Raw genomic sequence first — 12,440 nt, 5'->3', positions numbered from 1 at the left:
TGAGTTCCAAGCAGACAGAGCAAATAAGCTAAAGCAGACCTGCCGAGCTCAGAGTGAACTCTTGGAACCTGGAGTGTAAGCCAGATATTAGAGCAGGTGTTATGAGCTCCAGAGGACCAGGTTATCATGGAGGAGATGTAAGGAGGAAGCATTCTAATAAGAGCCTTGTAAATAAACATATGTGTATGTAGGTCACATCTCTCAGAGAGAGATGACCATCCAACTTTACTGTAGAGGATGCAATGGTGAGTGTTACAGGTATCACCAGTAATGAACCTAAGTGCAGAGTGGACAACTGCCACTGCCACATGTCATTTACATGCTGTATTCAGTTGAATACATAAACCCATACATACGTCCTCAGTATGTGCTAATTTGCATGATGGGTGCCTCTGTTACAGCTGCTTTGTCTTCTTTCCTCCCTTATGAGACTTTCTGAATTTCTATTGTAAATCTACATGTTATGTAAATTTACTATCCAGTCCTACAGAAACTCTTTCTCTGTTTGTGTGGTAATTACACCATAAATATATGTAACATAATAAGAAATTAATCTTAATAACAACTTTATTTTATCGCACTAGTAAGTTCTTTGGCACACACAGAGAAATACACAGGAGCAAAGCATTAGAACTTGAACAAAAGCAAAAGGCTAAGACAACAAAAAAAACGACAGCAAAAGCACCCAAATAACATCAATGAAACTCAGCAGTGGAAGAACCCAAACAAGTACCCAACCAACAAATTTAACCCAAATATCATAGACTTTGTACAGTGTCATAAATCCCCGTCCATGCAGAACCCAACTTGACAAAGATGACTAAAGATTGAAAAAGATATAAGAAATTTAGAGAAAAAGATGGTACAACAATAAAAGATAAAAACAACAATCAGAGATTAGAAGCACTAAAATATGAGAAACAAAATAAGAAAAAATCTTTGAAAAGTTTAAGTAAAGGGGAAGAGAGAAAGCATAAAAAACATAAAAGCAGTAAATTAATCACAGGAAATAGAAGCAGCAAAAGAAATAGTAACAGAGAGAGGCAACAGCATAAAATAGAGGCAGTCAAAAATGAATAAAAGCTAAAAGAACATTGAAAATAAATAGAGGATTATAGGGACTAAATGAGGCAGTCCTGGTATTTTTATGTTCTCCTGCAGAGGGAAAATGGCTTTTGCTGTGAGTGTGTGGTGTAATGTGTTTTCTTGTGCATCTGCAGGAGATCCAGTCTCTTCTGATCAACTGGAAGGGTCCGGACCTGACCACCTATGGAGAGCTGGTACTGGAGGGCACCTTTCATGTCCTGCGGGCCAAGAACACCCGTACACTCTTCCTCTTCGAAAAGATGCTCCTCATCACCAAGAAAAGAGGGGAACACTACGTCTACAAGACCCACATCTCTGTACGTTGCTTGATATTTTCTTATTGATTGAAGATTTTATAGTTTACAGAGTAGGTGTAAGGAATTGCAGAAAACAAAAAAACAGAATGAGGAGAAACTTTCTCTTAAACTATGTCATAAATGATTTCACAGACTAAGTTTAAATAATCTGGAATATAGAGTCCATCAGTACGTTTAGATGTCTCTGTTGTAACATCTTTGTGTAAGAGGTTTAAGCAAAACTCATATTGGTGTTGCATCAGTCTCCTTTTCTTGTCCCATGTTCTGCTGGCATCTTTTAAATATATTTCTGCAAATAATTTACAATGCATGGACTACTTGTAAAGCACAACTTTAGAGTTAACAAGCTAAACATGTTAGCCATTAGCTACTTCGTTCAACCATTGTGGTAGCAATTTTGATCCGACCCCCTTTCTCTGTCAGTTCAATTGTGGTATGTTTTACAGGACATGTTTTAACACTCACAAATCAAGTTGGTCCTCCATTTCTGACGTCCATCTAACTTTGTTTCACCCTTACTATCTTTGCCAAAGCTGTGTTTGTTGTGCTTCCTCACTCAGTCAGCCTGCTCCCTGATTATTAGTTCCACCACACAGTTCTGCTCATACCTGCTCGGCTTTCCTCAGTGTTTTAATTTGATAATCTCGAGGTGCAGCAGCTCTGATAACCTTCAAAGCAGATTGAAAGAAGAAAAGATCACTCCTAACATGCCAAAGGAAAATCTGTCAATACAATCTTTGGAGCTATATGACTATCTTCTAGTGTGTACCAGGCTTTAGTCCAAATTGCAGAAATTATATTTAGTAAGATTTCAGTTGGACTAACATATTTACATGCATTTTGAAAGTCCAATTTTAGTAGGACTAACAATAATGTAACTTTATCTGACTGCGTGTAAATGTACTGAATTTAAATGGGTCAAGCTCAGCTACATGAATACTATTTTTGTTGTTGCAGTGCTCCACACTGATGTTACTGGACAGCGCAAAGGATCCCCTGCTTTTCAGTGTAATCCACTTCAAACACCCCAAGCAGCCTCATACAGTGCAGGTAAATGCCAGCAACACAGTTACAAAGGACAGACTATTTTGGCTCTTTTTTTAGATAATAGTACAGGGATTTTCTTCTAGGATGATATTTTCTTTAGCATACAGTGCATTCAGATAATATTCAGACCCCCTTCCCTTTTTTATGTTGCAGCCTGATGCTACAATCATTTGAATTCCTGTTTTCTCTCATTGATCTACACTCAGTATCCCATCATGACAAAGTGAAAACAGAATTTTTGATTTTTTTTTTTTTGCAAATTTATGAAAAATAAAAACTGAAATATTAAATACTGAATAATTTTTCTGGGATATTGTTTGTTGCCTTCCCCAGATCCATGCCTTGTAACAATCCTGTCTCTGAGCTCTGTAGGCAGTTCCTTTGACCTCATGGCTTGTTTTTTTCTCCAATATATGTTGTCAGCTGTGAGGCCTTCTATACAGAAGTTTGATTTACCACAGGCGGACTCTAGTCAAGGTGTAGAAACATCTCAGCAAAGTTTAAGAAAAATGGGAGGCATCAAAGCTAAATTCAAGTGTTTTTGCAAGGGGCTGAATACTTATGTAACTGTGATGTTCACGTCTTTTTCTTTCTGATAAATTTGAAAAAAATTCTTTAATTTAGTCTTCACTTTAATGTTAGGGTTCTGAGTGTAGATTAATGGAGAAAAAATGAATTTAAACAACTGAAGCATCATGCTGCATTTCATAATCATGTGTGTATTTGTTGTGTCTTTGCTATCCACAATGACTAATGAAAAATGCTCAATATTTCAGGCTAAGTCAGTGGAAGAGAAGCGTCTCTGGGGCCATCACATTAAGAGACTCATACTTGAGAACCACAACACCATCGTCCCACAGAAGGTAGACAGCACAACAATGTTGATTTCAGATAAGTACTTCCATGTCACGTTTGTGTTTAACCACACTGTCTTTCTCTCTGCAGGCTAAAGAAACCATCCTGGACAATTCAAACTGTGAGTGTTACAAACTGAGTAACTCTTGTTATGCTTGGATTTATTCAGCTGTTCCCATAGCAACAATAGATGCTGCTTACAAAAGAGGAGCGTGTTTAATTTTCAGTAGAAAATGCAGAACACTGTTTAATTTCCAGGAATCGAAGCCCATTACCCCTCTTTCTGTGTATGTGGAGAAAATTGTTTCTGTAATTGCGGCTGTCAGAGTAATGAAGCATCTGTCTGCTGCTTAGATCCGGGGATGTACCACTACAGCCCCGAGAGGTTGAAGAAAGCTGAGTTCTGTCGAGCTGATGACTTCCATCTAGGAGGGCGAAATGGGAGAAGGAGATCAGGTCAAACACCTCTGCTGTGTTTGTTTGATATTCATTCAGATTTGAATTAAAAAGATCTGTTTATTTTCATAATAAATGGGAAGTTGTTACATCAGTGGGTTATATAATTTCAATTTTATGTCATTTTAGAGCCTGCTAAACAAATCATAAGGACCACAAAAGGTTGGTACATTGTCTGTTTTTTGTTACATCACTTTTTCAGTCAAATTTTATCATTCAGAGGGGCACATTCATTACAGCGGGTCAGTTTGATCCACTTTGCAGATGTTATCTGATGGCCCTGCACCCCCACAGCCCCCCTTTCTGGGTTATTTTTGTGTCCGTCCACATCTCCGTGCTTTGTTCCCCCTTAGAGACACCTGGGATACAGATCAAAAGACACTCCCACTCTCCCGGCCTCCCCCATACTGAAGTTAATTATATGCCACAGTGATCGAAGCCTTCATCACACACAAGCTCTTTTCGATAGTCAAATTCTGCCTCGCCCTCAGACCCGCACAACTTCCTGCTTTCAGTCGTTCTAATTGGCTCTTATTGAAGAATAAACCGCGGCACTCTTGTCCCCAGTTCTCCTCTGTGCCACATCCAGAATCCACAATATTTGGAAATGAAGGAGCAATTTCCATGTCAGCTTTCCCATCTCAGTGAGAGAGTAGGCCATCACATCCTGGCTAATTACATCATGTTCAGTTTGAATCCCTGGTAATAAGAGGTTTCTAATTGGTATTTATTTAATCACATGGTCTCCCTAAAGTCTGGGTTAGGGTAACTACTCTCTTGCTGGGTCCTTGTCTGTGCAGCCTGTGTCCTGATGACCATAATTGTACAAGATGCAGGTGCTGTTCAAGTTGTTTTGTCATAATATTTAACTTAAGCATACTATTATAAGGGTTATTGACATTCTTATTTTTTTTATCTCCTTCTTTTTTTATCTTTGCTCTCCTTGCAGCTGTGTTGAAGGTAAGTAAAATCCAAATGTAGTCTTATTTTATTAAACTTTGATAAGCTTTCTCATTCTGTTTTATCAGTTTTTAAGAAGAGTGTGCAGTGGTGAGATATGGTTTTCTAACTTTTGACTCAGCTGTACAAACCTTCTATTCTGATTCTTAAAATAAACTCAAACAAACCTAATCACCATGTAACAGCTTGCTCTGGATTACAGAAATCATATCTCACCCAAAGCCAAAGCAGCTTTATTATGATTCTGCCCATTACAACCTTGCAATCACGTCATGGCTCTAGCACTGGCCTTGCAATAACGAACCACATGTCTATGACTTCACGCTACAGCATGCAGACAGTGAGGGTGCACTGCTGGGGGAGAGGTGCTCCCTTCAGCCTGCCACTAGTGTCAGTACGCTGGCCTCCAGCATAGGCGAGCCCCAGTCTGAGAGCCCGTGCGCTGAGGATCAGATTCCCAGAGGGGGGTCTCTGGAGCAGCTAAGTCCTCCTGACAGTGACCCCAAACTGGGCCCTTCACCCAGCGAGGGGGAGCTGCAGCAGGAGAAGGCAGAGGAGGCAAATGAAGAAGAGGAGAAGGAGGAGGGGGAGAATTACAAGGAAGATTTACTGATGGGAGACGACCAGGTAGCCGACTTTGCCAGCTCAGTGCTGGCAGCCATCTCCTGCTGGCACTATAGAGCCAGGGCTTTGCTTTCTACTCACTTCACAACGGTGAGGGTTTTGGCCACCCACGGGTTTCCCATTTCCTGCTCAGTTTGCTGGCTTACCACTATTCTGTGCCACTCCTTCTCCCACGCTGGCTCTCATCCTTCTTCTATTTCACTATAAGCAGACAAACTAACAACAGCTACCATTTGTGCCTGTTTATTAACGCATGTTAATGATGTGCATGGGCTGAAGTTCTTCCTGATCATCTAAAAGTCTTTAACACCAGTCTTGATGCATGAGTTTGCCTGTATCCTTTTGTCTTAAAGTTAAAAGTCATCTGTCTGTGCATGCAACGTTCTCCTCTGATCCCATCAATATAGCGGCAGAATGTTGTTTCATATTGTTTATTGAGACATGAATGATGCTCAACCTCTGCTTCTACAAACCTGCCTGAATTTGCATAGAACCATTGGCATAATGTCCTTTTATTAATGTTATTGACTTCAAAGGTTAATGTAGCCATTTAAATTAATTATCATCATAATAGTAAGGGCTTTGCTCTTTCATAATCATATTTTGTAGATGTATTTGTCCTTTGATTTTTCATAATTATAAAGTCTTTGTCAGCATTAATGGTTGCACTGATATTGCTTCTGAATATTAATGAATGCTGTTATGACCAAGCATTCAGTGTCTGTCCGCTTTGAGATTTTTCTGCTTTATTTTGTCTAATCTTAAGGAGAATAAACTCTTTGTTTTTATGTTGTGTTTTGTTGTTTCAGGAGGATCAGAACGGAGAACCAACTGAAGTGAAAGCTGCACTGAGAGATGAGACAGAAACTCACAGGCAGGAGGAAATGCATGTAGATGTGGCTGTTAAAGAATCAGTTGACAAACAGGTATTTAATACGTTTTTTAAAGAATAAACACATTTTTTTATGACTACACGTGTCTCTGAAGCCACGTGTGACATTAATTCCCAGAGAATGCCCCGCTCTTCTGGTGTCGTTTTTGTTGAGTCTGTATTCTAGCCTTTGTGTATTTTGTATGGCACACTTTTGGCATATTTGTTGTCATTATATACTCGCCTGGAAATGAGCACAGCTGCATTAGACTTTTAAGTATGTGTTTATAATGAAAAGGTGTCATTTGCAATTTACACAGCATTTCTCTAAGGCCCATTTCAATCATGCGTGGAGCAATATTACGGACAACAAATTAAAGAGCCTCGCTCACTCACAGATTATTCCTCGAACAGGGGAAGGGCAACATCATATTTGGGAGCCAGGTGCAGCCCGTGCCTGATTCTCATGGTGACTTTGCAAATCAGCTCCTACCTCTGAGCAGAGCACAGGGTGTTATTCTCTCTCACCTTATCTCCACAACACAGCTCCAGGCTGCACTTTTTTTTTTTTCTGGCAATTGCGAGAACTCCACAGAGAGCAGGCAACACCTAAAAGGGAATTTATCAGCGCTTTGGAAGCTGTTCAAGCAGCAAATACGCAACATTTGCTGATTGACTCAGGATTTAATAAAAAAGTCCAATAAGGACTTACTAGCTGCAGAGCTGTGAAAGCAGTCCAAATGTCTACAATAATTTGTTTTTGTTGATCTCATCAGCGTTATAAAGCTCAATTGTGCTGCATCAAATGAAAGACATGCATCATAACATGGTCATGTGGATGCTTTCACTTCACTTTCTTATGGATCTTGAAATGGTCTTCTTTACCTCTTTGGAATGTGTGGATGGATGGATGGACAATACTAGAATTTTACACTTTGATGTGAAATTAGTCAAAATCAAATGATTATCAATACCTGTTTTGATGCCATGGTGACACATATTGAGGTCCTAATATTGTGGAATTTCTTGTCTGAACTACTCAAAACACTAGAAACTTACCAGAACTTTGGCCATGTGTTTATGCAATTTAGACAGTTGCAGGAGTTTGCCTGCAATATAATTGATTAATTTATCACACACCTGCCTCATGAAAAGGTTTTTAGAGACTGTACAGTTTTAAACATGGAATCAAAAAAACATCCATGTGCTGAAATTTTTGACAACCCTGTAAGAAGTACCCCGAGTTACCTTTTTTTTTGGATCTGTGTTTCTCAGGGTCAGTTGGCCCTTGCCTTTCAGTCTTTGTTCCATCCTGTGGTGTGCCTCAAGGTTCTGTTCTGGGCCATGTTTTTTATTCTATGTATATGCTGGCTTTAGGTCATGTAATAAGCAGTTTTCAGGGTATATCATACTGTTTATATGCTGATGAAATTCAACTGAAAATTTCTTTTAAACCTGATGACACCGATAAAGTTAATATTCTGCTCATCTGTCTGTCTGCTATGAAGGAGTGGAGGAATGACAACTTCCCTCAGATCAGCACAGATAAAACAGAGGTCCTTGTAACTGCTTCAGAAGACATTGCCTGCAAGGTTGCTAATTGTATGGTTCTCTCTCGTCTTCAACCAAACCAAATCTGACAAACCTGGGAGTTATTTTCGATCAAACTATGCTTTTTGATAAACATGTCAAATAATTAACCCAGTTCTGTCAGGACCACTTTGTCAAGAAACACACAAATATAAATATTTCTTTATTAGCAGTTATTAATTAGCATATATGTGCTGTTGTTTATATTCGATGGTGTGGCTGTTAGGGATCCCCTTGCCCGTCCACAAGCCTATGTGGAAAGCATTAACCAGGAACAGCACACGTTCCTGCTCTTCCTATGCCAATGAGGAAAGCATACAGAAAGGCAGGGCAGGGAGAGAAGCAGCAAAAACCCGGAGCGGAGCAGGCATCAGTGACACCAGAATAACATTGATTTAGTCAGAAGTAAAATGAAAGAGGAGCTGGGGTGGAGGAGGGTTGCAAGAACAGCTTGCAGACAGAGCTGCAGAGCATAGCCAGGCAAGAGCAGTTTAAATAAGGCAGCATGAGTGTGATTAGCCGATAGAGTGCTTAGCAATTCAGCTGGCAATTCAGCTGGCCATCACCATGAGAACAGCTGATGTCAATTTCACAGCGCATGACTTCTTGGCGTGCCTGAACTAATGCTATCTGCTACATTCATTTTTTCTCCTTTGTAGAAGTATCGCTCTGTTGTGTCATAAACTGAATTAGAAATGTTAATTCATGCTTTTGTATCTTCACATATTGATAACTGTAATTCCCTCTAAACCTGCTTTAATAAGTCCTCTGTCATCAGCCTACAACTGATACAAAACTCAGCTGCTAGATGATTAACCAGGTCCAGCAGATCAACTCACATGACACCCTTTTATATTCTCTACATGGGCTTTCAATAAAATTAAGAATACATTTGAAGCCCTTGTTATTGTTTATGAAGCCCTCCATAATCAGGCACCTGAATATGTCTTTGAACTGCTACATTCCCAGCAGAACCCTTAGGTCCTCAGATCAGGGTCTACTTGTCATCAATACCAAGTTGATCATGACTTTCATGACTCTCTGGAATTCTTCCTTACAGCTTACGTTGTGCAGGTTTGACTTAGGCCTTTAAAAAGCAGCTAAAACACATCTCTTTAAATTGGCTTTTGACCACTTGATTAGATTTTGTAATCTTGTATTATTCATGTGTTTCATTCTAGCTCATTTAATGAATATTTGTTGTTACTGTTGTTTAGTTATGTTGTTACTTTGTGACTTGCTCTGTGAAAGGTGCTGTGTTAAATAAACTTTACTCATTTACTCCAATCCTCAAGTCTTCTTTTTGTTTCAGGTCAGTGTGGAGGAGCTGTGCCCTCTAAAATGTATCCTGCCAGTAAAGGAGGTCAGTCAGACGGAGCTCCAGCAACCCCAGCGCACAGAGCCTCCCGTCTCCCCTTTGCAACAAAAAGTGGTCACACCAGAACCTCAGGACACTTCAACAGAAAGTGTAGAGGATGAAGAAGGGGGGAGTGATTCCTCTGGTCTCATCGTGGAGGAGACAAGCGTGCTGACAAACGGGGAGCTCTCAGAAGAGGAAGAGGAGGTGATTTCAGATAACAAAAGCCTCTTACCTTCATCTGTACTGGACCAGGCGAGCGTGATCGCAGAGCGCTTTATCAGCAGCCTGTCCAGACGGAGCAGTCTGGTCTCAGATGATCTGGGTCCTCTCGCTTGCCCCTCACCCACATTTGAAAATGACGTCTTTAAAAGCCCCTCAGCCTGCATGGACCTGGAGTCCCAGACTCAAGTGTTGGCTAGCTCTACTCCAGAGCCACAGGGGTCCACTGAGCCTGATACACCCACGTGTGCACATGAACCAGCACCAGAACAGGAGCGCAGGTCCACTCTCTCCAAACAAGACCGCCTCCTTATCCACAAGATCAGAAGATACTACGAGCACGCTGAGTACCAAGATGCTAACTTTAGCATCAAGAGAAGGGAGAGCCTCTCTTATATCCCAGCAGGTCTGGTTCGACATCTGAGCCGACAGCTCAACAGTACCCCGCAGGAGGCTGTTTCAGTTCACAGGAAGGGACTCTCAAGAAACCGCCCAACATCGTGGTCTGTGTTTGACCTTCCTGGCTTAGATAATAGTAAAAATGCAGAAAGTCTTCAAAAATCTTCAAGTCCCCAAAATGAACCTCAGGAGGTAAAAGCTAGATCTCAGAGCATCACAAACTCCCCTACCAAAGAAGAAGAGTTTACATCATCGTCGGACATGGTCAAGGTTTGGGAAGATATGGAGTCAAAGACAGAAGGCCAGGAAGTGCAGCAGGCTAAAGGTGAGAACATTTGTGACTCCAGATCAGAAGTAACACCAGAAATCTGCCCAGAAACCTCTGACATTCAACACAGTGAGCAACCACCTCAGGTTTTAGAGGAGTCTGAAACCAGCAACACCTCAGATGGCTCCTCTGTCTCATCTCCTCCCAGAACAGTCCCAGCAGGGGAGACACCAGTAACTGAAGAAAAATGCCACTTCAATCAAGCCAACCTACCCAAGATTATTAGTTTCAGGACCAGTATGGAGGAAGACCAGATCTTACAAGACATGGGAAAGATGAAAAACAAGGTGTTCCAGCTGGCTCGTCAGTACAGTCAGCGTATAAAGAATAACAGACCCATGATCTGGCAGAGGAACCGAGAACAACAACAACAGGGTGTAAAGAGTGTGCCTGCTATCCACGAAGAGAAGATGCAATCAAGGAAAAAGGGTAACTAGGATGCAAACTATTATAATGTTTCTTTCTTTTGCAGTAAAGGTTGGAATCCTAAAGATTGTTTGTTGTCTTTTGTCTGTGTCCACATGCAGGGAAGGCCAGCTTGAGGTTGTCCCTGAACTCCAGCGATCAGGCAGTCATCCATGAAGAACGTTCTCCAAGTCCAGTCAAGACCCCCAGCTCAGGAGCCGGCTCCCAGAGCATACTGACGGGCCCACAGAGCCCACAGTCGGACACCTTCCACTGGCCAGACGTTCAGGAGCTGCGTACCAAATACACAGAGACCTCCCACACCAAAGTAACCCGCAGCAGCACCATCCCAAACGGGATGCTGGAGTTCTGTGCGGACAAGTGTAACGGCTCCTCATATAAATACAGCAGCTCCTCCGACCTCCATAAAGCTCTGACAGACTGCTCAAGGACACAGCATGCATCTGTGAACAAGGGAGGAGGCTCTCTCGTAGAGGATTGGCCCCAGACCAGACCCAAGCCTCAGGCCCGGCTCCAGCCCCTGCTGTGCAGGTGGAGCTCTTTGGACCACATGATACCCCTACATGAGGTGCAGAACCTTCAGGAAGCTGTGAAGACGACCTGCTGCACGACCAGCCAGGTGGGTCTGCTAACAAGAGAGACTGAAGAACCTCTCCAGGAGGACAAAGACTGTTCGACAAAGTCCGCTGTGCTGACTGCAGGGAAGATTGCAGAGAGTAATCTGGTGAAAAGCTTACGGGAGAAGTTTCAGAGTTTAAGCACAGGCTCATGAACTTTTGAAATATGTACATTTTTATTATCAGGGACTGTCACGTGGGAACATTATCTGCCAGTAACCTGATGCTTCTAATCTTCCCTTCTTCCCCCAAAGAATGCAACTTGTTATCTGCACATTGTTTAGTACATTATAAAAGACACGGTGGTGATGTTTATACCAGTGTTAACTTAAAGGGATTTTTATTGGTCACTGGGGAGAAAACATGATTTCTTTAAAAGAGGTGCGTTGCAATATTTGTACATTAAGAACTTGTTTGAACTGTAAAAAAGTATGTAAATAGTCCCCTGTATGAACTGAAGATTAGTCTATATAATTAGAGTATCTGCATCTATCACCCTCCCACTGTTGGTGATTCCTGACATCATCTAAACAACGCTATTGTCATTTAACCATAACTGTAAGCTGGAGTTTCAGGGAGAAGCAAGACCAAGCTAAAGTCTGACTGACGACGCCAAAGAGGGTTGTTTTTAACATTTATTGACCTTCCACATCTACTGAAGCTGCTTTTAAATCTGTTTTCACAGACTGTATCACTGGAGCTTTATTTTCTCATCAAGTTGTATATTTGCTTAAACATTATTTATGAAACTGTATATTTGACAGAGCTTAGCCTCATGTAAATACCTGCCATAAGCAGCCCTCTTTTGTTTTTTTCCATTCCAGATTATATATTGTTTCATACTTGAAGTTTCACATATTTTCAATAAAAGTAGAAATGGTTATGTGTCCACATTCATCCATTCTTTACCTGGCAGTGCATCTCAAGAATAAGAATATCCCTCTGTTCTTACTGGAGTAAGCTGATCTAGTTGCATCAACCATTTATATGATTGGTTAAACTGAAGCCTGTTTTCATATTACAAGACTGAGACCAGCTATTTCTTCCTATAATGTCATATAGAAGATTTTAGGAGCATCAACGCTGCTTGTGTAAAAATACAAGAGGACACAATATCCTTCCAAAACCAAGGAGAAGAGTCATAAAAAGGGTTATTGCTTATTGCAATAAAGTGAAATTTGTTCAGCTAATATGGCAGAAAAATGAAATTAACCCTAACAGTGGGCTCTGCACACTCAGAGACGAAAGAATATATGCAGCTTTAATCTTAATAAATTGTATTTTA

The 12,440-nt window shown here is 41.0% G+C and overlaps 1 protein-coding gene across 3 annotated transcripts in view; it reads left to right on the top strand.

Annotated features, from left to right (window-relative positions):
- Window positions 1-12,021, top strand: part of LOC121526125 (pleckstrin homology domain-containing family G member 3) — a 43,840-nt gene extending 31,819 nt beyond the window's left edge. The window contains exons 9-19 of one of the 3 annotated variants that reach the window (XM_041812506.1): window positions 1,221-1,403; window positions 2,361-2,453; window positions 3,227-3,313; window positions 3,396-3,426; window positions 3,660-3,761; window positions 3,891-3,923; window positions 4,711-4,721; window positions 5,052-5,348; window positions 6,155-6,271; window positions 9,119-10,541; window positions 10,640-12,021. In XM_041812506.1, the coding sequence (XP_041668440.1) occupies window positions 1,221-1,403; window positions 2,361-2,453; window positions 3,227-3,313; window positions 3,396-3,426; window positions 3,660-3,761; window positions 3,891-3,923; window positions 4,711-4,721; window positions 5,052-5,348; window positions 6,155-6,271; window positions 9,119-10,541; window positions 10,640-11,310 (3,048 nt within the window). In that variant the 3' untranslated portion in view covers window positions 11,311-12,021. Of the gene's footprint in view, window positions 1-1,220; window positions 1,404-2,360; window positions 2,454-3,226; window positions 3,314-3,395; window positions 3,427-3,659; window positions 3,762-3,890; window positions 3,924-4,710; window positions 4,722-5,051; window positions 5,436-6,154; window positions 6,272-9,118; window positions 10,542-10,639 lie in introns of all 3 variants that reach the window. The other 2 variants (XM_041812505.1, XM_041812507.1) reach the window with 2 other exon arrangements.
- The last annotated feature ends 419 nt before the right edge of the window (window positions 12,022-12,440 follow it).

The sequence above is a fragment of the Cheilinus undulatus genome, linkage group 18 (genome assembly GCF_018320785.1).
Source record: "Cheilinus undulatus linkage group 18, ASM1832078v1, whole genome shotgun sequence".
Classification (NCBI taxonomy): domain Eukaryota; kingdom Metazoa; phylum Chordata; class Actinopteri; order Labriformes; family Labridae; genus Cheilinus; species Cheilinus undulatus.
This window is presented reverse-complemented; position numbering and strand designations above follow the sequence as displayed.